General features: G+C 35.9%; 3 protein-coding genes and 1 non-coding gene across 13 annotated transcripts in view; 3 read left to right on the forward strand and 1 right to left on the reverse strand.

The window, feature by feature from the left end:
• Positions 1-26,405, forward strand: part of LOC137491011 (uncharacterized) — a 171,866-nt gene that overhangs the window by 70,567 nt on the left and 74,894 nt on the right. The window lies entirely within an intron of this gene.
• LOC110439491 (uncharacterized) lies at positions 402-7,541 on the reverse strand. 3 transcript variants are annotated; one of them, XM_021475558.3, is made up of 3 exons: positions 7,512-7,541; positions 6,735-6,884; positions 402-2,450 (listed from the first exon to the last, which is right to left on the reverse strand). In XM_021475558.3, the coding sequence occupies exons 2-3, from the start codon at positions 6,817-6,819 to the stop codon at positions 982-984; spliced, it is 1,554 nt and encodes a 517-aa protein (XP_021331233.2). In that variant the 5' UTR covers positions 6,820-6,884; positions 7,512-7,541; the 3' UTR covers positions 402-981. The 3 variants fall into 3 exon arrangements, with proteins under 3 accessions (XP_021331233.2, XP_073804536.1, XP_073804537.1); XM_073948435.1 differs by having other exon boundaries at positions 6,735-6,916; XM_073948436.1 differs by having other exon boundaries at positions 7,293-7,541.
• Positions 8,555-15,315, forward strand: LOC101885161 (uncharacterized). Its single transcript, XM_068220011.2, has 3 exons — positions 8,555-8,605; positions 9,177-9,326; positions 13,231-15,315. The coding sequence occupies exons 2-3, from the start codon at positions 9,242-9,244 to the stop codon at positions 14,112-14,114; spliced, it is 969 nt and encodes a 322-aa protein (XP_068076112.1). The 5' UTR covers positions 8,555-8,605; positions 9,177-9,241; the 3' UTR covers positions 14,115-15,315.
• On the forward strand, positions 23,287-23,375 carry trnar-ucu (transfer RNA arginine (anticodon UCU)). Its single transcript is given in 2 exon segments — positions 23,287-23,323; positions 23,340-23,375. It is a non-coding gene; the product is annotated as a tRNA-Arg (tRNA).

Below are 26,405 nucleotides of genomic sequence, written 5' to 3' on the forward strand. Positions count from 1 at the left end.
CATACTACATGATTAAGACAAAATAAGTTTTTCTCGTGCGTCCTGACATATGCTGGTAACAAACAAAAACTGACCACAGTTTTATAGAGCACACAGGGCCTGAGTTATGCACTAAGACTTGCTTTAAAACAAAAAAAAAAAAACTAAGCTGTTTGTGTTGAGGTGGTTCATTATAGGACAGAAAACATATATAATAATAGTTAGCATTTAACAGCAGTGTTTTTTGAATTTCAAAGGGGTTTCTTTAAAATGACATTAAGATAAAGCATTTATTGTTCTGTATGTGGGTGTGGTGAGACTTTAAATTTAGGTAGGGGAAAATACTTTTTTTTTTTGGCATGTTACCTTCTTCCAGTTGGAATAGAATAACTCTTGCATGCATTATTATAGGGAGAAATGTATTTTTCTTGTGTTTACTGATACCTGCTGGAAAGAAATGGAATTTTGATGGAGCACTCAAGGCCTGAGTTACACATTTTCTAACTTCAGTTTATATAAAACAGTATTTTATGAAATTTTAAAGGATTTCTTTTAAAATTATACCAAACTTTTGTATTTATTCCTCTGCATGTGGTTATGGAAAGCTTTTTAAATCGGAAGGCCAAATTCAGGCGGAAATACTCAAAATAGCCCAAAAGCTTAACAGGTTAATTTCTGATGAGCTGCTGAAACTCATCCCACATCGAAGCTGCGGTCACACTTTTGAGCATGCGACATTTTGCGCTGCGAAAAGGGGCGGGATTAAAAAAGATGATTAGACATTAAAAAAAGTGAGCGATTGTCCAGAGAGGTCATGTTTTGATCTTCGATTGGTCTCACACAGTCAAGTAATGCGATTTCGTAGGTCAGAGTTCACCTAGCTTGAACTCTGCAATGCAGTGAACTGCAAAACTTGACCCACAAACTTGCGTTTACAGTCTGACGCATTTGCGTGCATATGAATGGAAGTCTATGGGGAGAACGGTCCACTGTAACCGTGGCTTAGGTGCAAGTAAATGGTTTCTCTCCAGTGTGGATCCTCATGTGTCTGTTAAAGTTTGATGATTGTCTGAAACTCTTCCCACACTGAGTGCATGTGAATGGTTTCTCTCCAGTGTGGATCCTCATGTGTTCTTTAAGAGATGATGAGCATCTGAAACTCTTCCCACACTGAGTGCATGAGAATAGTTTCTCTCCAGTGTGGATCCTCATGTGTAGATTAAAGTATGATGAGCGACTGAAACTCTTTCCACACCGAGTGCATGTGAATGGTTTCTCTCCAGTGTGGATCCTCATGTGTCGGTTAAGTTGTGATGATTGTATGAAACTTTTCCCACACTGAGTGCATGTGAATGGTTTCTCTCCAGTGTGGGTCCTCATGTGGTGATTAAGGGATGATGATTGGCTGAAATTCTTCCCACACTGAGTGCATGTGAATGGTTTCTCTCCAGTGTGGATCCTCATATGTTGTTTAAGAGATGATGAGCGTCTGAAACTCTTCCCACATTGAGTGCATGAGAATGGTTTTTCTCCAGTGTGGATCCTCATGTGGTGATTAAGGTGAGATGAGCGTCTGAAACTCTTCCCACACTGAGTGCATGTGAAGGGTTTCTCTCCAGTGTGGATCCTCATGTGTTTATTAAGGGATGATGATTTGCTGAAACTCTTCCCACACTGAGTGCATGTGAATTGTTTCTCTCCAGCGTGGATCCTCATGTGTCGGTTAAATTGTGATGATTGTATGAAACTCTTCCCACACTGAGTGCATGTGAATGGTTTCTCTCCAGTGTGGATCCTTATGTGGTGATTAAGGGATGATGATTGGCTGAAACTCTTCCCACACTGAGTGCATGAGAATGGTTTCTCTCCAGTGTGGATCCTCATGTGTTGTTTAAGAAATAATGATTGGCTGAAACTCTTCCCACACTGAGTGCATGAGAATGGTTTCTCTCCAGTGTGGATCCTCATGTGTTTATTAAGGTAAGATGAGCAACTGAAACTCTTCCCACACTGGGAGCATGCGGATGGTTTCTCTCCAGCGTGGATCATCATGTGGTAATTAAGGGATGATGATTGGCTAAAACTTTTCCCACACTGAGTGCATGTGAATGGTTTCTTTCCAGTGTGGATGATCATGTGTTTATTAAGGGATGATAAGTAGCTGAAACTGTTCCCACACTGAGTGCATGTGAATGGTTTCTCTCCAGTGTGGATCCTCATGTGTTGATTAAGGGATGATGATTTGCTAAAACTCTTCCCACACTGAGTGCATGTGAATGGTTTCTCTCCCGTGTGAATCCTCATGTGAATCTTAAGATCGCCTTTTCTTCCAAAATTCCTTCCACATTGAGTGCAGGTGAAACAATTTTCGTCTTTTTTTTTCAAAATACCATCAGTCTGTAAATGAGTTTTTTCCTCAATTTTGACATGATGTTTCTCTTCTTTACTCCCCTCATTCTCTTCAATTAGATCTAAAATAAAAAAATATAAAAAACTGTTTTTATTAGGTCTTAAAAATCTCATCAAAAGCGTAAAGGTGAAAAGACACTGGAAACATTGGCTACACACACTGTAATTTTGATGCACATTAAATGTAAAATAAATCAGATCATATTTTGTTTAGTCCATTAACTTGTACACATTTAAGCAGATTTAATTCATCTTCATCTAGTGCTTTTACAATGTAAATTGTGCTGAAGCCACTTAACTTAGAAGTTCTAGTAAATTGAAACTGTGTCAGTCCAGTTTTCAGAGTTTCTCATAAAAGTAATTTTGGTCATATTGATCAGACACAGATTTGAAAGCTGTAAGTGGCCTATTTTTATTCATATATATTCAGAATTACAACAAAATGTTTTTCTAAAATTTGTAAAGCAGACAGGGAATACTTGTTCATTCTGTGCCTGACTGGTAAACGCATCGGGGAAAAAAAAAGTTCTGAGGTAACAGTTGAACAAACAGCTGAACATTTGCCTCGCAAACATAAGACATACCTGTACAGCATCTGCATAAAGACTGAAATATGCACCTTTCCCCTTGTGTGCTGTTGGGTCAATTTCATCCATTCTGGGTTGATTTTGTGGATTAATTTGGTCAAAACTTTCTGTGTTTTAGCAAAACGTACTGATATTTGGGAACATCTTATTTTGACATAATCTGGGAAAATGCTTTGAAATAAAAAACAAATCTCTCATCCGTTTCTGTAATAGTTAAATTACAGTGAGTTCATGCATCTAGCATATTGTTTTATAGCTATATTCTACTGTAACATGCATATATACATATATGCCTCACAAAAGTAGCAGAACATTCCAGGAAATCCCTAATATGGATGACAATTAAAATTACAGTTAGCATTAAATTATAAATCGACTTTCTTATAAATATATCCAAGATGGCTGGAAGTACACATATAAACCATTTATGGGCGTGCAGTCGTGTATTTATTCAGATCTTATTTTCATTCAACAGCAATAGCTGAATGCCTTCATCCATATTAGGGATTTCCTGGAATGTTCTGCTACTTTTGTGAGGTATATATGGATTTTCTGCTCAAGTGTAAATGAAACAGGCATTACATGCATTTAAAGTGCCACAATGCCCACATCAACCTATTTTAAAGGAAAACTAAAAAAAAAAAACGTAAGAAATAATTTTCTACTTAAGATATAATTTTTTGTACCATTTTTGATACAATTGTTACTCTATCAAAAATAGTAGCCTATTGAACATCAATATATAGCAAAGTAATGAAGTCAGAAATTCCAGTATCTGGACAACATTACACCTTAGTTAAAAATTCTGTCCAAAAGAACATGCTTGCAGCTTCATATCACATCGAATAACAACTCACACTATAAAATAAATTATATTTTCAGATTTGACGACAATTAAATTTTCAAAAAACAAACAGAAACTGCAAATCAGGAGGAGATCGGAGGCTCAAGAGGTATGATATGGCTCATAACAGACTAGTAAATGAGAAGTGGGTTAATTTATCAATGTTTTTTTTTCCTTTTTGATGTTACGAGTTATGCTGGATCTAATGTCACTATATTTGCTAAAAGTGATATTTAATTCATCTTGTCCTCTATATCTATCATAGGGCTGGACAATAATATAATATCAATATATCACAATAGATTTTTTTTCAATAACGGTGATATAATTTTTAAACCCATTTACGATATTTTGATACATTTGTGTATATGTTTTACATATGTTTTATCATATCTATCTATCTATCTATCTATCTATATATATATATATAGATTTTCTACCTTGTATCATTTGTCACTATATGACTTTACGTGCTCAGAAGTTGGTTAAGCTGCTCGGTCATAGAAAGCTACAAAATGAGCGACCTGAATACAGATATAGAGGAACAAGCTTCCACAAGTAAGAATGCAGACAAAGTAGTTGATGTGGATGTTGTTCGGCTTTATAAGTTCCGATAAACCTTTTGTTTCGGCGCTCTGCAAACTGTGCTGGAGAGCGATGCCGACTAGCATCGGAAACACATCAAATAGGTTCATAAAAGTTTAAGTCAACCTGTCGCCTCACCATCCACCTTCCCGATACCAAACACAGATGGCTATGAGGCGCAGTGTAGGGTTTTGCATGTCTACACATGAATATACACATATAAACATATAATATGTTCAAAACAAGTATGACACTTGCACATATATAAACCTACTGCATGCATACTCCCACATACACATGCACAGACATATAAACTCGATCCGATCATAAACTTGATCCTTGGATAAACACCCAAATTAACACACACACACACACACACACACAAAACTCTCTGCATGCTGGTATAGCACACAAGGAAACTTACAAAATAAAATTCAGAAACATATGTATCAGGAATCTGGTTATTTCAAAGCTTATGAAATAGAAAAAATTGGATTAATAGAAGTATTAAATCTGTTAAATAATGAAAATGTGTTATACAAAATATTAGTTTATATAAATAGACTATATAAAAATATAAGAACTATTTTATGTTAAATCTTTTAACTTAATTAGGAAATTACATACACAAAAATAGTCAGAAAGAACCCTTAAAGAACGTTTAAGATAAAAAGCAACCAGAACTTTAAATATACTCAAACAACTCTTTTTCTTTGCAAATATTAATGTAGCCTATACTCTTTTTGATTTGCTTTTGAATTATAATTATTATTCTTTTTCTATTTTTTTACGATGTGGATTTTGGTATTATTTTGACCAGAAATAATAAACTGCAGAAAACAGTCACACTACTTGCTCTGCAAACAGGTGTGTTCATGACTATACATACAAATAAAAATAATAAAATGAGAAAATATGACATTGCAACATCAAGCAGCATTAGGCATGGGCCAGTATAAGAATCTGACAGTATGATATCCTAAAATATATTTTCTTCTGAGACACTTTTAAAATATTTTTTAACAGTAAACATCTCAGGCTAAATAACTGAAATGAATCACAGATTTCTTTACGATTTAAAACAGCCTCTTTGGTCTTTACTGCAGGAGATACTGTTGTCCTAAAAAACAAAACATAAAAAAAAAACTAACATATACTGTTGGAACGGTGCAGCAGGAAATGTTGGCGATTTTAAAACCTTGACTTTTCCAAACTGCGGTAAACCTTGAATATAGTTATTGCCCCATGCCTCAGCAGCAAAACACTGATATTTAGGATCTAAAAATTTATTCTTTAAAAAAGTCTCAAGCAAAAAGATTCCAATGGCGCCCCCTGTTGGTGCATAAAGAATATGGTCTATATTCTGCGACTGTAAAATATTTTATAACAATTAATTATTTTAGTGTCCATTTCTTTCAGCATGCTCAATATTGGGGGCATCCACATTTTTTGACATACTGTAAACCAGAGTTTCTGCAGGTTTTACAAAGTTAAATTTAAGACTTTATGATATTTTTAAGACCATCATGAATGAAATTTTAGACTCATAAAGGGCTAAAGAACTTTTCAAATGGCCCAGATGAAAAAGATTTTTATTTGCCCCATCAAAATAAAATTTATTTTTAAAACTAAAAAATGAACAAATGTTTTTAAAGTTTTAAAAACTATAACAAACTAAATCTATGCACAACAATCTGTCCAGGTTAATATCCACAGCAGTAAATACATGGAGCACGTTTAAACAAATGTTATTGTGAGGAAAATAATTAAACCATTATGATAAATAGAGTTAAAAAGACCTTTTTGAATAAAAAGTTGAAAGTTTTATTAAGTTGAATTGTTGGTGATTGAATTGGTTTTGGCCAGATTGGGTAGAAAAACATGAACAAAGGAAAATAAAGACACAATACAGCACAATATTTCAGTAAATTTAAGACTTTTTAAGGCCTAAAATGTTAAGTCTTTTATGAGAATACTGTAGGTCAAATATCACCAGCTTAGTTAAACCTTTTATTAATTTATTGTTTTTATTTATTTTATAAAGCACCAAGGATGCTTTACAAACAGCAAAAGAACAAGAAAAGCAATAACGTTAAGAAGGTAGAGAAAATGGGAGACTAATAACACATAAAATAATGACAAAAGACCTGGGGACAAGTAACAAGAAAGAAACTCATTCCTGTCTTTCAATGAGTGCTTATGTGCATTTAGGAGAACTAGGCAGCACACTCAGGGCTGCAAGATGGATTTAGTATTATTATTATTAATAAAATATATCTGAATGAAAATATATCAAATGACTGAGTTGGTGTTTGAGAATGAAAACCAACCTGTTTGTTCCTGCTGATCTTCCTGTTTGACTGTGAATGTTTCTTCAATCTTCACATCTTCACTCTCCTCTTTAATAAATGCCATCTTTATAACAGTGTGGAGATCAGTCGCTTCAGCAGGAGTTTTTCTCCACGTTTTGACACTTTGTCCTGTTTAAAATGAATAAAACAATAAAAATGTCCTGTTTAAAATAAATAAAACAATGAACAGAAACAAAATTACTTCTCTTCAACAGTTTCTTTTTATTATCAAAAATAAATCAGGTAAAACATTTCTATAAAAATAGAGGTTAAATTGGTTTTATATTCACATTCTGAATATCTGAATTCTTAATAATATAATTTCATTAAAGTATTCTTTGCAAACTCTAAATAGCGAAATCATATTAGCAGCAAATGACTATCAAAGTACAACATTGTTCACATTTAAATAAACAGTGTTAATGTTGTTTTCAAGTCACACTTGCATGCTAATTCCGATCAAATATTCAACGTAACATGGTAAACAATATAGAGACTTCTAAATGAACAAATGTGCGAATATAAAACCAACTTTACCTCTATTAGAAAAGTTTGGGAAACCCTGCTTTAAAACACCTATTACACCCTTTTCTGTTTCAAACAATAGCCCTCGGCTTCTGAGAATAAAATAGTACTACGCTGTAAAAAGGGTTTAAATATTATTGTCAACAGCAGGTACATAATTTAGCATCGGGTGAAAAAAACTGAAACTTTAATTAAATCGGTTTATATCTGTATAAACGTTTTCAAACAAACCTTTCTCCAGTTGAATCACAGCGCTGAATCGGCGCCGCCTGATGACGTCACACGCCACGCCAAAATAAAAGTCATTATTTTATTTAACTTTTTTGCCACTTACTGTTGCAGTCATGACTTATTGATACATTTCTCCCATGTTTTTTACTTTACACTATTACTGCGCGCGCTCCCTCTCACACATTTCACATTTTAGGTGCTTTATTGGCATGACAAATAACTGTACATTTGTATTGCTAAAGCAGTGCAACCTCACTGCGTACAAACAAAACAGAGCAAAAAGGGCAGTAGTGCAAACAAATATGGATATAAAATATAATACAGAGAAAACACAGAAATAAATAAAATACAACTAGATGATTAAAATTAAAAATAGATTAATAAAAATAAAAAGATTAATACAAATATTTAAAAAATAGATTAGATTTCTCTCTCACACACACACAAACACACTTCAGTATTTTAAAGTTGATCAAAAAAATTTAATCTAAACATTTTAAGACAATTTTGAGAAACTTTTTAAATCCAGTTCATGATGATCTACAACACATTACTTCATATTAATATCTGAGTCCAAATCTGATGTTCCTGCTGTTGACAATATAATTTATCCCTTTATACAACGTAATACTATTTTACTCAAAGTAAAGAGGACTATGGAACAACGTGAGTGTATTAAGAGTCTTAATAAAGGTTTAATTTTTTTTAAATAAAATAATGTCACTTCAATCTAAGTATACATTACTATATATAAAAAATGCAGTACTAATTTTAATCAGCTCAGTTGTGGCTATTGTTTCTTGCTCGGACTTACTGGATTTATTTTTGTTAATTACTCTCATATAAATAAACTGTTGAAGAGGAGTTATTTTGTTTCTGTTCAAAGTTTTATTTATTTTAAACAGGACTTTTTTATTGCTTTGTTAATTTTTAACAGGATAAAAAGTCAAAACGCAGAGAAAAACTATAAATATTAAGTCATGACTAAAAGTAACTTAAGTGCAAAAAAAAATGTTAAAAAGACTTTTATTTTGGCGTGGATTGTGACGTCATAAGCCTGCGCCGCTCCCGCGCTGTGATTCAACTGGAGAAAGGTTTGTTTTAAAGCGTTTACACTTATATAAAGCGATTGATTAAAGTTAGTTTTTTTATTCAGTGCTAAATTATGTACCTGCTGTTGACAATATTATTTTAACCCTTTATACAACGCAGTACTATTTAACTCACAGTAATGAGGTCTATTGTTTGAATAAAGATAGGATACACTTTTTGTCCCCGAGAGAAAATTTGTCTTGGGCAAAAAAATGCTACACGTTGCTGTAAGCAGACAATAAAGTAAATAAAACAAACAACAATTAAGAACATACTCAAATAAAGTTACAGGGATGTAACAGTGTGTAATAAGTGTTTTAATGAAGGTTTACTTTATTAAATAGTATAATGTCATTCCATTCTAAGTTTACATCACTATAAGAAATTGAGTACTAGTTTTAATCAGGTCATTTGTGGCTTTTGTTTCTTGCTCTGACTTGCCTTATTTCTTTTTAGTTTCTTTCATACAAAGAGACTGTTGAAGCAAGTGTTGAAGAGAAGTTACTTTATTTCTGTTCATTGTTTTATTTATTTTAAACGGAACATTTTTATTGTTTTGTTCATTTTAAGCAGGACAAAGTGTCCAAACACAGAGAAAAACTCCTGCTGAAGCGACTGATCTCCACACTGTTATAAAGATGGCGTTTATTAAAGAGGAGAGTGAAGATGTGAAGATTGAAGAAACATTTACAGTCAAACAGGAAGATCCACAGGAACAAACAGGTTAGTTTTCATTCTCAAAGACCAACTCAGTCATTTAATTTTCATTCAGATATATTTTAATAAGAAGAATACTAAATTAATCCATCTTGCAGCCCTGAGTGTGCTGCCTAGTTCTCCTAAATGAACTTAAGCACTCATTAAAAGACAGGAATTAGTTTCTTCTGTTACTTGTTCTCATGTCTTTTGTCATTCTTTTATGTATTATTAGTCTCCCATTTTCATCATCTTGGGCCAAAAATATAGTTATCATGATGATAATACAATTAATCTCGCAATCTATATACCCTTTCATTATGTTCTTGGCTGTTTTTGACCCATTGACTTCCATTATAACCACATTTTTTAACCGTAAAGCCATGATACCAAATAATCATGCATTCTAGATTGTTGCTGTTTTCCTTGTTGGGAAGAGGTCAAATGTGTCATTTTTACTGTTGATCATCAGCTGGCTGCAATCACCCTTTAGATGGGCCTGTTCAAAAAGGTTTCTGTCTTTTATATGGAGTTCAGTGGAGTAAAACAGCATATTATAGTGTGTGTGCATAAATACACTTTGTAGGGGGACCAACAGTTTTAACCCAAAAATGACCAGTCTATCAGATGAAGAAGAGCAGGAGTCAGAGATTCAATTAAAAGAAAATTTACTGTAGATAGTTTGCAGTTTCATCAGCAGAGGCCAGCTTCAACACTCACAACAAGTTTGTAGACCGATTTACATACAATCTCAGAACAACAACAATTAGATGTCTAGAATTCTCTCTGTTCTCTCTATGCAAACTGTTTTAATGAAATGCATCAGTAAAGTGCACTGAAACTTCACAAAAACAAAACACACAGGGAATATTTGAACCTATCAGTGTACAATATACTGATGCCTGTTTTTCTAGGCTTTATTAGTGTTAATCGTCAGAAATGTTGGACCATTATTGCCTTTTTAGCATAAGCAGAGGAGAGAATCTAGTCAGACAGTAATCTGTGAATTGTGGAGCGGGCAAAATCTAAAGACACATGCATTTTTTAGTAAGTGTACTTTTTTGTTGTTGTTGTTGTTGTTGCTTTTATTCTTGCCATAATAAAAATATGTATTTGTAGAGCAACCCATGTTCTGCAGTCATTAATGTTTTAAGAATGTTTTAAGAAATTATAATGGGTAGAACTGTCCGAGATATGAACAAAAGCAAGTGATGCACCAAAGTTTGATAAAAAAATCTTGAATGGTCATAGAAATCCTTATAATCATTAAAATAATTTATATAAACAAAAATCTATTTAGTTTAAAAACAATGAACGATATTAACGAAATGACCTAGGTTCGGAAACTTTTTTACTTCTCTGTTTATCCGTCTGACTTTACAGTGGGTTTCTTTTGACCGCCTCCTGTCATTTTAAAGAATATCACAATGGCGAACGTGGCGAGTAAAGCCTCGTCCATTTCGCGAGGTGAGCGTGCAGTCAGCGGTGGTGTGTGATGCGGTGCCAGGCTAGAGTATTTACCTTATTCTTCGCCGATGAGCGGGCGCAGCCATTTGAATCTTTTTGGCACGAGACTTCCGGTCTTTCACTTACATTCATTTTTAGACATTAAAAACTGCTATTTTCGCTGTTTGATGTTGCAAACTGATATTTCCTTAATATATTATTCTACTTGGTCTGTATAGTCATGCAAACATTTGCTTGTAGAGCAAGTAGTTTGACCATTTTCTGCCGTTTATTATTCCTAGTCATTTCTCCAATAGGCGACTGAATCGGAAGTTCTAAAACAATCGCGAAAACAGGCGCACTTCCGCATTTTAGAATAAGGTCAATAAATCTAGCTTCTCTCTCTTTCTCTCTCTCTCACACACACACACACACACACACACACACACACACTATACTCCATAAGGCAGAAACTTTTTTGCACTGAAACTGATAATCAATTTTAAAAATCACAAATCTCTTCCCAACAGGGAAATGTAATGGTGATGTGGGAATGGTGATCCCCCCCCCAAAAAAAAATACAATAAACAAATATTAAACAAATATGTTTGTCACTTGTTTTTAAGTAGTTAATCTTGGGCGCCAGACAGAATATCTGTTAAAATACATTTCAAACAAAATATACCACGGCTAGCTCTCACCACCAGTTACAAATAATAAAAAATAATTAAATAAATAAAATAACACACAATGAGAACCAGAAAAAAACTCAGATAATTGCTGTAATTGTCTAAATAAAGTTTGTATTAGTCAATAATATTAATAAAATACTTTGTACTTTTCACACACAAACAGCAGTATCAACAACAAAACAAACAATATAACAATGAAACGCAGAACCCTCAGCACTTAAAACTCAAATGAAAGAAAAAAATGCAAATGATTTCAGGCCAGCAGATTTGAAAACGGGGAAAATAATAATGATAACAATAGTACGGGGAGAAAACAAAACAAGAGAAACAAAATGAGCATTTGGGCAAAGAAAACAAAAACTTTTGCTTCTTACCCACGGAGCGGAGGGGTCAAGGGAAATGAGTGGGGAATGGCGAATGTGGATGTGAAGGTTGAGGGTGTTGGTGAACCCAGCCGGTGAGTTGGCAGCTGACTCCATGCCAGCGAGAAAGATAAATCGGTAAGTTGATTTTGTTCAGGGCACACTGCACTGAAGTCTTTAGTGACGCACACATTCAAACGACGTCACGTGCACTTCAGTAACAAGACAGCGGTCTTTGCTCTGTTGCTTCAATACATACTACCGCTTTTTGTTTCTCACAGCCAGTCGTTAAGTTTACACTGCTCATCTCGACCCGACTTCTCTACTCCTTTCCCCACACAGCAACAGTACAGTCAACTTCTCTTTCTTCTACACACCACATAATGCTGCCTTCTTTAACTCTCCACCTCCTCCTTTATTCTCTCACCCATTTCCTTTTTGCCGTCACATGGGTGGAGACCAATTAAACAATGTCGTCACAAAGAACACCAACAATCATAAATTCATGAATATGTGCTGTCATGGCTTTGCAATAAAAAATGTTCTTATAATAGAGGTCAATGGAGAAAAAACAGCCATGAATATAATGAAAAGGGAGTAAATTTGCCCAGAGTGTATTGAGGTTTTTAAAAAAAAATGTAAAGCATTTTCCCATTGATGGGGAATTCATTGTGTCTTGATGAATTTATTACTCTCATTTATATGCTTATTTGAGTGATTTCCATGTTGTTGTTGTTATTATTATTTATTGTATTTTATTTGCACTATAAGAAAATTTATAATAGAGGCCAATGGAGCATTTTTCCAGAATATGTCAAAATAAGATGTCCCCAAATATCAGTCCATTTGCTGAAACACTGAGAACGTTTTGGCCAAATTAAGCCTCAAAATCACCCCAGAATGGATGAAAATGACCCAACAGCAAACAAAAGGAAATGTGCACATTCCAGCCTTTATGCAGATGCTGTACAGGTATGTCTCATGTCTGTGAGGCAATTATTCAGCTGTTACCCCAGAACTTTTTTTCTGATACATTTACCAGTCAGGCACACAACAAACAAGTATTTCCTGTCCACTTTACAAATCGTAGAAATCTGTGTCTTATCAATATGACCAAAATGACCTTTATGAAAAACTCTAAAAACTGGACTGACACTGTTTAAATTTACTACAACTTCTATGCTAAGCAGCTTTGACACAATTTACATTGTAAAAGCAATAGATAAATAAAGATGACTTGAATTAAATCTGCTTAAATGTGTACACGTTAATGGACCAAACAAAATATGATCTGATTTATTTTACATTTAATGTGTATCAAAGTTACAGTGTGTGTAGCCAATGTTTCCAGTGTCTTTTCACTTTTCAGCTTTTGATGAGAGTTTTTAAGACTTAATGAAAACTAATGACTTAATGTTTCATTTATTTCAGACCTAATTGAAGAGAATGAGGATAGTAAAGAGGAGGAACATCATGTGAAAATTGTGGAAAAAACTCATTTACAGACTGATGGTATTTTAAAAAGGACAGACAAGAATCGTTTCACCTGCACTCAGTGTGGAAAGAGTTGGGCAAGCAAAAGCAAACTTAAGATTCACATGATGAACCACACTGGAGAGAAACCATTCACATGCACTCAGTGTGGGAAGAGTTTCAACCAATCATCACACCTTAATCTACACATGATGATCCACACTGGAGAGAAACCATTCACATGCACTCATTGTGGGAAAAGTTTTAACTGCTCATCACACCTTAATCAACACATGAGGATCCACACTGGAGAGAAACCATACGCATGCACTCAGTGTGGGAAGAGTTTCAACCAATCATCTCACCTTAATTATCACATGATGATCCACACTGGAAAGAAACCATTCACATGCACTCAGTGTGCGAAGAGTTTCAACCAATCATCACACCTTAATCAACACATGAGGATACACACTGGAGAGAAACCATACGCATGCACTCAGTGTGGGAAGAGTTTTAACTGCTCAACAAACTTTGATAACCACATGAGGATCCACACTGGAGAGAAACCATTCACATGCACTCAGTGTGGGAAGAGTTTCAGCCAATTATCCAACCTTAATCTACACATGATGATCCACACTGGAGAGAAACCATACGCATGCACTCAGTGTGGGAAGAGTTTTTACTGCTCAACAAACCTTAATCACCATATGAGGATCCACACTAGAGAGAAACCATTCACATGCACTCAGTGTGGGGAGAGTTTCAGCAAATCATCACACCTTAATAAACACATTGAAGGAACTCATGGGCATATTGCAGTGGTCAACACGAGTTGAATCTGAAATCTTGGGCATCTGCAAATTGTCTCAGTCATTGAACTGGCTTAAGGGCTTAAACCATCACGATAACAAAGCACCAATTGATTTTGGGTTATTCTGACCAATACTCTGGCTGCAGATGTTCCAGGTACCCTTCAGCAAAATTAGTAAATTATTTAAACTAAACAAAGGGGCATTACGGGATTTTCAGCAGGAACCGCCTCACAAGACTTTTGAATGACATTGAAATTGTGCATCCTGTCAGATGCACAATTTCGTAGAGACGAAGAGATCTATAGAAACATTAATGCATACAAATGAAAGTAAATCTCTTAAAATGTTAGAACTAAGGCAGATGTATCTTAGAATAATACACCATAATGTTCCTCATATGCTGTGGTTATTTCAACCAACCAGGTTAATCAATGTGTTGTTTTAACCCTTAAAGCAGATTAGATTGATCTGTATGTGTCTGAAATGTATGAGATCTGGTCTTGAATGAAAGCTAGTGACATTTGCAATCTGTTAGTGTAAATGAAAAACTAGTAGTACAAACAGTATTCGTCTTGTAACATTTGATGTAAGTTAGTTTCAATCTTGCAAGAGTTCTTCTACGTGAAATCTACATGCAGTGTGTTAATGATTGACCCTTTCTACGTCGGCACGGGGTGTGGCCCTGCCCTTCATGGCAATTGCTCATTGGCAGACAGTGCCATAGGGATGGATCAGACCAGGTCACTAATAGACACCCTGCAACAAAGAAACTTTGCTTTGAAACCGCGCGAACTTCCGCAAACCGACTTTCAGCAGTCCGTCACCTCAGTAACCCAGAACTACCCACCCACAAGCGAGGGAATTCCAAGGACGTCACAGAAGCCACCAGCCAATCAGGAGCACTGTGTTTCCCCAAGGCCAGCTGGCGAGGGAGATTCATCTTCAGCAAAAGTGCAAGTAACAAACAAACGTTGTCTCTTACTGATCTGGTGCAGATTGATCGTAAACAGTTAAAGATAAGCCATATCTCTGCTTTTGTGGTTTCTCAGGTGTTATTCTAAGATCTTGTTAAAAGTATTAGAATTAATTTGGGATGGTTGTCAACTCATTTTACATCCTCTGAACTGCCTCTGTGTGTGCGCGAGTTTGTTTGTTGTTTGCTTATTACGTAGTTAGTTTCATGTATCGTAGTGTAGCTCAATAAATCTTTGTTCTCATTTTGTAAGAATTGTGTTCTTGTTTATGTGCTTCTAAGTCATTGCCTCGAGCTGTAGATCTTGTTACCTTGCTAAAAGTTAACTCAGTACTGTGGTATGTTATTATCGTTGGTCACGTAAATAATATTAACAAGATTGGAAAGATACTGTTACGTAGCGGATGCACCCCGCTACGCACATAAATTTAAGGATGACCGCTATAAAAAGTGGTCACCTGGAGTCCCCGTTCCTGCTCCCCAAGCACACACACACACAGGCCATGTTGTCAAAAAGGGGTATCAGATTAATTAAACAAAAAGGTCAAAATCAGAATTAGGGAACAAAAAGGCCAAAACAACAAACAAAACAAGGTACGCTACCTAATATTAAACCTCTTACCCATACCAAAAAATAAAGTTCCATAAATTAAGCATACAATTCTAACCTCCATAACTAGCCACAAAACAGGAGAAAACTGGACAAAAGAAATGGGCCTTCCCTTTGATCATTTAGCCTTAAGGTAAATATTAGCCACAGCTAATATGGAACAAAATCAATGCCTAAAGTCTTGAATTAAAAAGCTTGTTGAATATCACAAACTGAAAAAAATAATACACCGTATTAACAAGTTCTTGCATTTTAATGTCTTGAATTCCAGGGTTTGTATTTTTAGGTCCTGAAATTTAACATATCTGTATATTTAAGCTTTGAATATTTCAACGAAAAATATTTCAAACACGTTTTCATACTTAAAAATTCAATAATTCATATTCAATTTTCAGATTTCACTTACAAAATATTCAATACCCTTTAAAAATACGATGTATAATATTCAAAAGGTAATTTTCAGTTCATTTTATTTCAGTTCAAATATTCGCTTCCATAAATTCAGTGGATCAAATTCGACTGTTAAAATTCAACATTACATCCGGGAACTGCAGGAAAAGTAATAGATTGCAGATTGAAGATCGCCAGCTGCTCTAGCTTTCACCAGCAGGTGGAGATGGAATGTAAGATTTTTAACCCAGTAAACAGGCGAGGAAAAAGGCTATTAAAGGCACAAAAGTAGCATTTAATATTAATATCAATGTTTTGGACATTATAAATGATAAAAAGTATGAGTAAAATGAGTAAATGAGGTTTTAGTCATCTATATTTGCCCTTATGTAACGGAAGCCAGCTGGTGATCGCGTAAATCTCAGTTCTCGGATCCAGTGACAGACGTTGTTCTGCAATCTTATCGGAGCTTGTCTCCCATGCCGGCTCGCTCCCTGCTCGGACCGGTGCAGTTACTTGCACATAAACCGTCTTTTGATGAATATGATGTTACACATTGTCTATCTTTATTGACTCTTTCTTCCATAGACGCGAAGTATTATATTGACAGCTAAAGAATATAAACGTAAGAGAAACAGGAAAGGAAATATTATAACAATACAAAATAGATAAACATTGACAGGGCTAAGAACAATTACGAACAAAGATATTCAAAAGCAGAGAGATTTTATGAGAATGTCACACAAAACAGTTTACTTGGAACTGTTAAACAGTGTTCAGGTATGATTTAAGGTTGGTTATGGATGGGGCGTCTAATTTAAAATAATTTAACATAACGTGCGAATGCATTAAAGGAGCGTCTTCAGTTATTATTTAAACGCAGCTATGTCAGGATTGGGATAGGTAATATAATTTCATTATTTAAATTATGATTGTTAATATTAATATTTTATGACATGTATTTGGGCTATTGCGCTTAAATAAGTCATCCGTGATTCTAAATTAATATTTCTATTTATCCTTTTTATCACTCTGCCTGTCTTTCTCTTCTTTTTTTTCTAATTATTGGGGTTCTGCCACGGTTAAACGTTTGCAAAATGTCTTAGTTTGTCCAGAATATTGTTTTATTGTTATGTAGCCTAGTAAAAATAGTTAAAAATAAAGTTAGTAAAAATAAATTCATGCACTTTTTGCTTTGATCTTGAACAGAGGCCAGGTTACCGGTCAGGTTTGAGACATGATCATCCAGACTCTAAAAGACCACGTCCATCTTGTCAGAATTTTCTGCATCCTGACATGCTGGTTTTTGTTGTGTATTATTTTTTTCTTCTTTGATTTTTGTTATCGGGCAAATGTCTCTTACGGTGAATTTTGTGGCGCTGTGGCTTAGCTGGTCAAAGCGCCTGCCTTGTAAACAGGAGATCCTGGTCTCTAATCCCAGCAGCGCCTTAGTCCAGATGGTGCATGTGCTTGTTTTATAGAGCTTACCGGAATGAATTATAAAATTGTATAGCTTTGAGGCGTAATGAATAGTAAAATAGAGTTAAACAACCTCTTTGCTTGCCATTTTAAGACTTGCTGTCTTTTTTTAGTCTCTGTGTGCAAAAACGTCTTGCCTCCTTTCTAGCGTTGGTGCTGTGGCTTAGTTGGTCAAAGTGCCCCTCTAGTAAACAGGAGATCCTGGGTTCAAATCCCAGCAGTGCCTAATGTACAGGTGCCACGGTTGCTTTTTGTTAAGAGTATCGAGTGTTTACGCAGTGGGATGTTTAGCAGTCGGTTTCTTAACAAAACTCAAATCCTTAAGAACGCTGCTCGTTCAAGAGGGCTTTGGACGATGGCTTTATAAAGCATAGTGTGGTAATCCCTAACCAATGCGCTACTTGCACGCAGGCTCGTGACTTAGTTCCGCCTTGAAGAAATAGGGCCCGCTTAGTTCCGGTTTGTCGGCCATTGTTGCGAAGTTGGGAGAAAATGTTAAAAAAAAAGTGTTTATAGATTTCAGAGACAGCAGAAGGTATACAACGTACACTGCTGCGTTCCGCTGTGTACATCTTCTGCGAAATTCAACAGAAGTATAAGTTTTCACAGTTTTCCTTCAAACGTGGACCTTAGAAAACAGTGGCTTGTGAACATACGCCGAGATGATTTTTGTCCAACCGACAATTCCAAGGTTTGCAGTAGACATTTTAGCAGGGATCAGATTATTGAACCGCAAACACCAGAGGCACGAAAAAAGTTAGTAACTGGCGCTGTGCCAGTGCTTTTTGCCTGGAATAACTATGCAGTTAAAGCATCGCGGTCCAGTGTGTGGGAGAGGAGAGAGAGGCCGGCTGAAGTGGTATCCGTCGAACCCACACCCATGGATGTTACGATGGATCATGATTACTGTACCATTCCCGAGCCTTTATCATTAGACCTGGCATATGCTAAAATAGAAGAACTTTCCAATGAAGTGGATGAGCTGAAAAAACAGCTACAAGAACTACACGTTCAGCGTGATTTTGGATTGGAACGGTTTGCTGGCTCAGATGAGGACATCCGATTTTATACAAGGTAGGTCTGAAGATTGGAAGAATCTTAGGATTAGATGTGATTACATATACTCATTTTTAAATACACGTGCCTGCATTACTAGCACGGAAACATGTAAACAATTTGTAAATGTATTCAGTAACACTTCTGCTTATAGGTTCCCCAGCTACCGTCACCTGACATCTTTCTGGTGGCTAATCGAGCCATCCATTCACAAAATCATTCGTGTGTCCAGGGCTAAATCTGCTGCTAGAAAGCAGGAAGACATCATGGATGTACTGCCACCATCAGAGGTAGGTTTTATACGCACAGTAAGCATGACCGTACACAAACACATTTATTTATATATATATATATATATATATAAAATTAAACACACACACAGACACACACACACACATATATATATATATATATATATATATATATATATATATATATATATATATATATATATATACATGCATACACATACATACATACATGCATGTATATACGTATGTATGTGTATGCATGTAAATGTATGTGTGTGTGTATATATATATATATATATATATATATATATATATATATATATATATATATATATATATATATATATATGCACAATGAAAGGCCTCATTGGAATAGCGCCTCATGGTCCAGTGACATTCGTCTCTCAGCTTTATGCTGGGTCAGTGAGTGACAGGGAGATCTTTAAACAGTGTGGGATAACAAAAATGCTGACAGAAGACATGGCAGTTATGGTTAATAAAGGCTTTCTGATTAGTGACTGTGTCAAATGCAAAGTGTACTGTCCACCATTTCTGTCCAGGGGAAAGCAGATGCCAGCACATCAGGTGAAAGAAACGCAGGCAATAGCGAGATTGCGTGTGCACGTGGAACGGGTCATCAGGAGGATCAAACAAAACAAACTTTTTGATGGTGTCATTACACTTTCCCACAGTGTTAACATCAATCAACTTTTTTCAGTTGCATGTCTGTTGTCAAATTCAAAACAAGGCATTAGTTAAGACATGGATCAAATGAAAAAAAATCTTAGATTACCGTTTACTTTGACTACTGGAATTCTTACTTTAACTGTTACTGTTTTTTCACCATTCTCAATACATGTTAACTCAATCTATGTTTATTTTAAGAGGAAACTGTTCTGACCAGCAAGATAAGTGGAATATACTGTAAATAAAACTGACATTGTACATATCAGAAAATGGAATTGAACACAAAAACAGACATTGTACAAATAAAACACATTTAATAACATGTTTGAGTACTGTTTTACAGATTTCTCATTTCTTTGACAGTTATTTCATTGAAAAGTATTTTGGCATGTATGTGTAAAAGTAAAAATAATCCACCTTCTCTCTGATAACTTTGTGCACTGAAGTGTCACTGTAGATACGCTGGATAAAACAATCCTCCTGGGCCCACACCATGAAATCACACCACTGCATTCCGGAGACCAGTAGTTGTTCCTGCACTTGGTAATAGTAGGCATGGCTCTTTTTCAGGGTGAGAAATCCATGGTCCATTTGCAAATATTTGCAATCTACAATGTTTTTGACATTAGGACATTTAACTTCAACAAGTCCAAATTGAGGATTGTCGGTGGGATCAAAAACTATGCCATCAGGGGATGCACCAAGCCATGGAGCATTAGGTCGGATGATTAAACCACAGGGTGAGAATTTGACATTTTTCAACTTGGTGTATTCCGCTGTTACATCTGACTCCACTTCAGCACCTCTTCTCATCTCTGCTGTTTGTCTGGTTCCTCGGATGATTCGCTCTGCAAGGGACTCTGCAGAGCTTAGTCCTCTGACGTGACATATCTCCCGAAACCTTGAAGCTGTTACTCTTGATCTGCGAAGCTGATGCCAGTCAGGACAAGAGCTTTGCTCGCGTGTTGCCTTTTCAATTTTCTGAGCCATATCTAGTGGTGTGTTTAGACTTTGAAGGTGAAAGAGCTCCTCCTCAGTGCAAACAAATATGCATGTAGATGGAGCAAGATAATATCCTTCAAGAGGCAAAGGTGGAGTTGATGGAGCATCGTGTAGTGTGATGTACCGCGATGTTAAGACAGGCTGCTGGAAAGACAATAAGCTTCCTTCCTGGACCAACCCAAATGCACTTTCAACAAGTGGCTTGTCAGGTGACATGTTCATGGTGGTAACAAGTGGCTTGTCCTCAGGGCTGAATTCTGCATATGCCTCCTCAACTCTAAACATGCATGAATCTGGTAAAGGGCCCACCATCCCTCTGTAGAGTCCACTTCTGTGTGGAAATATTTAGGTTAATTATTGTTGGTAACATTACATTTCTCATTGCTTTAATTGCTATTTCAGTTTTTTTTTTTTTTACATTTTATATGTATTATTTTAAATGCTTTAACAGCATAAAGCCTTGCAATGAAATTGTAATGAAGTTTACGGCCCTTTGGCCGCCGAGAAGAAGGAGGCAGAGAACCGACGCAGTTTTAAAATATTTATTAATAACAATGACAGCAGCTCCTCACGGAGACTGCCGTCTAAACTAAAACAAACGGACGGCAGCTCCTCACGGAGACTGCCGTCAAACTGAAAGCAAAAGTAAAAGTAAAACAATATGCCCGGGCCCGGTCCTCTCTCGCCTTCCTCTGCCATCGGTCCTCCTTTTATGGTCCAGAGCTTCTTCCGTGGGATCCGAGGCAGGTGCGCACCGCAGGTGTAGCCACTTACGCGGTGGCCTCACCACGTTCCCACGGCTCTCGGCCACGCCCCCTCGCCACAGAAATGTAACAAAATATCTTTGATCTCAGCATCCTTGTACCAATGAAAAAAAAATGTGGTTGCTGAACTTCACCTCACTCCACCTTGTGCAGAACGGCTTGCTACAGGTTTTGTGATGACCGTGGCATTGATCGGGCCTGGTTTCACACCCTGACAAACAAATGTAAATAATCATATAACAAATGTTAAACTACAAATGTAAAATGTACTTTTAAAATAATTCAGTTTCTACATCAAATTAACCAGCAAAACATAAACTACATTCTTAGAAAATTTAACCATAATATCTTTAATATGAACAGAATAAGGTCATGTCAAATATTGAAATCATGGTGAAATAAATGGTTGAAACTAAACTTTAAAGCTTCTAATCTCAAAATTACATTGAGATTTTAGAGTAAACTTCACAAACAATGTCACATATTGTGATTATACTGTCTAACAAATAAGCCTACATTTCTAAGTTTAAATTACCATTGTTCGTGGTTTATGCCAGGATTGTTCTCTTTCAGTGCAGCTAAGCACAGGGGGTACAACAGATAAATTAAGCTGGGAATAATGAGCAGTTTGAAACAGCAAGGCAACCGTATGATTGCACAAAGCAGTGCCTGCCACACATGAACACTTGCTGTATGTGAGCACCACAGGTGAAGCATCCTTGAGTCCAACCTAAAATAACACAGATAACACTTTGGCTGCTCTGGGTTTATGTAATACTTGCGTACTAAAACCATTTAGGTTTCTTAAATATGGAAGCCAAATTCAGACTGACAACATTCTGATTCTTCTGCAAAACCTCCTTGTTATTTGTAATACTTCAAGAAAATGAACACATCGGAACACACATGAACAATTCGGAACACAAATGAAGGCATTTGAACACTTGAACACATTTGAACACACTTGAACACCTGAATAGTGGTAAAGTTGGTTTTATATTTGCACATTTGAATTTTCCTCTTAATAATATAATTTTATAAAAGTATTATATGCAAGCTTTAAATAGCTAAATCATATTAGAAGCAAAAATCAAAGTACAACATTGTTCACAGTCAAATAAACAGTGTTAATGTTTTCAAGTCACACTTGTATGCTAATTCCGATCGAATATTCAAAGTAAAATGGTAAACAATATAGAGACTTCTTAATGAACGAATGTGCGATTATAAAAACAACTTCACCGCTATAACACCTGAACTGGTTTTGGAGAACGGTGAACCCTATGTTACAAGCATACTATTTAATTGTGTGGTGCCTTATTTTTCCTCATTGATCTGTAGCACAAGGCTCTAACGCAGACTTCCCCTGACACCCTGTCTTTATTTGAAACTGATAACAATAACACAAACACATGATGAAAACAATTAATGCATTCCTGTTTGTTTACAGTTAGCCAACAATTAACGTTAGCATTGAAATTGATTAACATTAAATGTTGCTTACCTTCGTAACCGTGTATATACGAGGCTGCGTATAGTTTAAAGCCTTTTTCCAGCTTGCTGGATGGAGCTGTTGTAGTTCTGCAAATGCGATGCACATCAGTAACGTTAATCCGTGGGAGGTCATGGAGACAGCGGGTGTAGAACATAGCCATTGCTAAACCGGAACTGAGTGAGCCCTATTGAAAAGAACGCGGAAGTAGGCGTGCAAGTAGCGCATTGGACTTTAATATTTCAAGTCCTGACATTCACACATGCAGTGCTACCGTTGTTATTTTTTTTTCTTTTTTCGAATTAAACAATTAGCCTCTGTCAAGGTTGTTTGGCGCTGTGGCTTAGTTTGTCAAAGTGCCTGTCTAGTAAACAGGAGATCCTGGGTTCGAATCCCAGCAGTGCTTTGTCTGCAGTTAGCTGTTCTTTCATGGGCCAGAGAGTTCTAAAAAGTGCTTTCTGTGCAACAGTGCTAGAGGCAGCAGAGCACTCAGGCTCTGTGGCGCAATGGATAGCGCATTGGACTTCTAGGCTGTGAGCTGAGTCATTCAAAGGTTGTGGGTTCGAGTCCCACCAGAGTCGCAAGCTTGGCTCCTTTTCTTCACTGACTTAAGGTGTGGTGCGTTTCCAACATTTTAGGCATCTGTCCATCCCGTTTTGCTTCTTTCTTTCATATCGCAGTGCAGGCTCAGATACTAGGGGTACTCTAAAACAAAGCCGATGACTTAATTGAGGTGTTTTAAATAAGGGAGATTAGAAAACAGTGTAGGGCCTAGTGGGCTTGAGGAATGACTCGAAGGCAACCTGTGGTTTTGGGGAAAAGTAACTGCCACCTCTTGTTGAGATCAAGCCTTTTGGATTTGTTGTAAAAGTGCCTCTTTATGCATGTGCAAAGTAACTGAGTAGAAAGCATAGTAAATTTTGCTTCCCCCGCCCCCACTGTCTTAGATGAAACTGCGTTTGGAAGTATCGTATCCAGAGGTTTTTTTTCTATTAGTGTTAAGACTGAGTTGGCCAGAGCACCTGTCTTGGGAACAGCAGGTCCTAGTTTCAAATCCAAACTGCACCTTTCCCTCAGATTATGGGAGAGTGGCTTTCTGATCTAATACTCTTTCAATGGCCGAGAGCATATGTTTGTCCTGATTTCCATTTTCCGAGCTGACTCTGGGTTTGGATGTAATGAAACTGGAGGTTCCAAAAAACACTTAACACATGATAAAGGATAGATTAAATAAAAATAAATTCACGCATTTTTTGCTTTGATTTTGAACAGAGGCCAGGTTACCGCTCAGGTTTGAGACATGATCATCCAGACTCTAAAAGACCACATCCATCTTGTCAGCATTTTCTGCATCCTGACATGCAGGTGTTTGTTGTGTATTGGTTTTTTTTTAAAAATAAAGTCAAAGATCAGTAATAAGTGAAGCTCCATGATGAGTTGTTTAATGTGATGAGTTGTTTTAAAGATTTTTTTTTATTGTGTAATTTGTTTAATTTTTTTCCATTATTATTTTATTTACTGTTTATTTTCTCAGTTGAATTTATTTTGGTTTTGGCTGTAGTTTGTGTTTTTCTTTCCTTCAGTGATTCTGCTGTTGACAGTTGTTCATCAATAATTCTCAATCCTTCTTTAATTAGACACTTAATTGTCTCATTAACTTCATCACTCTCTGATTGTTCAACCCTCTGTAGTGACAACACTAGTGAGGATTTTGCTCTGGGATTGAAGGAGTTAAATGTGTTTGATGAAAAATACAAACTGTGGAATGTATTTTAACAGAAATATTCTGAAACTGAATTTACCAATGTAAAATGTTGAAAACATCAGATTACTGGCAACCACTGCTGCCAGTATTTTGACATACATTTAACAGATATTTTACACAATAAGAGTTTGCTAATTAACACTCTGAGTGTTAAAAAATTTAACACTTTCAATGGTGTTTTTTTAACACTTTTATAGTGGTTCCCATATAAACACTGAGAGAGTGTTCATTTTAACTCCAAGGTAGTTAATAAAAAAATATAAAAATAACAAGACTGTGGAATTTGTTTTTAACAAAAATATTCTGTAAACTGAATTTATGAATTTAAAATGTTTAAAACAGTAAATTTCTGGCAACCACAGCTGCCGGTATTTTTTCGTAAAATCAAAAAAGGAAAAAGAAAAATAGCTAAACGGTTTTTGTGTCACCATTGTGAAGGACAGTAGCGTCTGTGTTCAAGTCCAAGATGAACTGTGAGTGTTTGATGTTAAGCTGCATCTTTTTTTTTAAAGGTAACTGTAGTTACTAATGCAGTCAAAATCTGTTTTCTAGTTGCAATCACACATGAAAACATTATTGCATTTAATGACTGTACATTTATACAGTTCTAAAAAACTTCCATATTTACAGATTTTTTTTTCAGAAATTTAACAGATATTTTATATCTATATAATATTATTAATTATTATTAATAAGATTAATAATATATTATTATTAATCTATATATCTATATTAATAAGAGTTTGCTAATTAACACTCTCTAATTAACACTCTCTTGGTGTTGATAATGTTAACACTTTCAAAAGTGTTATTTTTAACACTTTTATAGTGGTTTCCATATTAACTCTGAGGGAGTGTTAATTTTAACTTCAAGGTAGGTAAATCTACTATCTACAATTTGCAGTGTGGTGGCCAGGATTTTTCGGTTACAAATGCTGAAGTTTTATAGAAATGCTTAAACTTACAGAAAATCACTTTATTTCATCAACTGATACAATGTTCAGTTCACTAAAACATAGCTCAGTGCTCAACAATGTAAAGTCATTAAATGCAATAATGTGTGTTAACAGTTAGCAAACAGATTGAGACACTGCTCGCTGCAGAGCCACTTGGGCTCCAATGAGAGGGAGTTTGAGCTCAAACTCCTCTTCCTATAAGCTGTTTAAATGTGTACACCCAAAAAAAAAATCCTCACTAGTGTCTGTTAAGTCATTAATATGTACACTATAACCTTTCTAGGAGGCACAACAGAAGGACCACACAGTATGTCTATTGAACCCACGGCTTTAATGCTCCCCCCTTCAAAAAAACCTACACAAGGTTCCTACCTCAGTAGTTTACCTGATACTACATCGCCCTTTCAAAGCAAAGGATAAACTATGTGCAGATGCAAAAAACAGAAATAACCTTTAGAGTGTTTCTAAACTTTAACAGGAGGCTCTTCCGATTAATTTTACTTAAGTTATAACTCCTAACATAACTAAATGACAATCAACATCAGTAACACCTGTAATCGCATTTATGGCTCTTATTTTTTTCCAATTTAGCTAAGAGTACCATGAACATGTGCTTTACTTAACACTGTCAACAACATAAATTGGAGGCGACAACCCTTCACTCGAATTCCATTCCTAGGAGCGAACAAAGTCTTTTAAAGAAAGAAGGAGGATTCCTTATTCGGGCTGGGAAACTTCTTTCACACACAGGAGACTGTTGACTGGCTGCACTCTGTGCTCCGGGTGTGACAGGAGTGTGTGTTTCATTAAGAACTATGCTCTCAGGTGCTGGCTCAGTTAAGTTAGGAGGTTCTCCTGGAGCCACATGGGTCGGTGAAAGATGGTATCTG

The sequence above is a fragment of the Danio rerio genome, chromosome 4 (genome assembly GCF_049306965.1).
Source record: "Danio rerio strain Tuebingen ecotype United States chromosome 4, GRCz12tu, whole genome shotgun sequence".
Classification (NCBI taxonomy): domain Eukaryota; kingdom Metazoa; phylum Chordata; class Actinopteri; order Cypriniformes; family Danionidae; genus Danio; species Danio rerio.

Excerpts from the sequence above, each read along its gene's own strand:
- LOC110439491 (XM_021475558.3), bottom strand. The coding sequence starts at position 6,819 with ATGGCATTTATTAAAGAGGAGAGTGAAGATGTGAAGATTGAAGAAACA. Across the intron at positions 2,451-6,734 it reads AGATCAGCAGGAACAAACAG|ATCTAATTGAAGAGAATGAG; the intron begins GTTGGTTTTCAT and ends TTTTTATTTTAG.
- LOC101885161 (XM_068220011.2), top strand. The coding sequence starts at position 9,242 with ATGGCGTTTATTAAAGAGGAGAGTGAAGATGTGAAGATTGAAGAAACA. Across the intron at positions 9,327-13,230 it reads AGATCCACAGGAACAAACAG|ACCTAATTGAAGAGAATGAG; the intron begins GTTAGTTTTCAT and ends CATTTATTTCAG.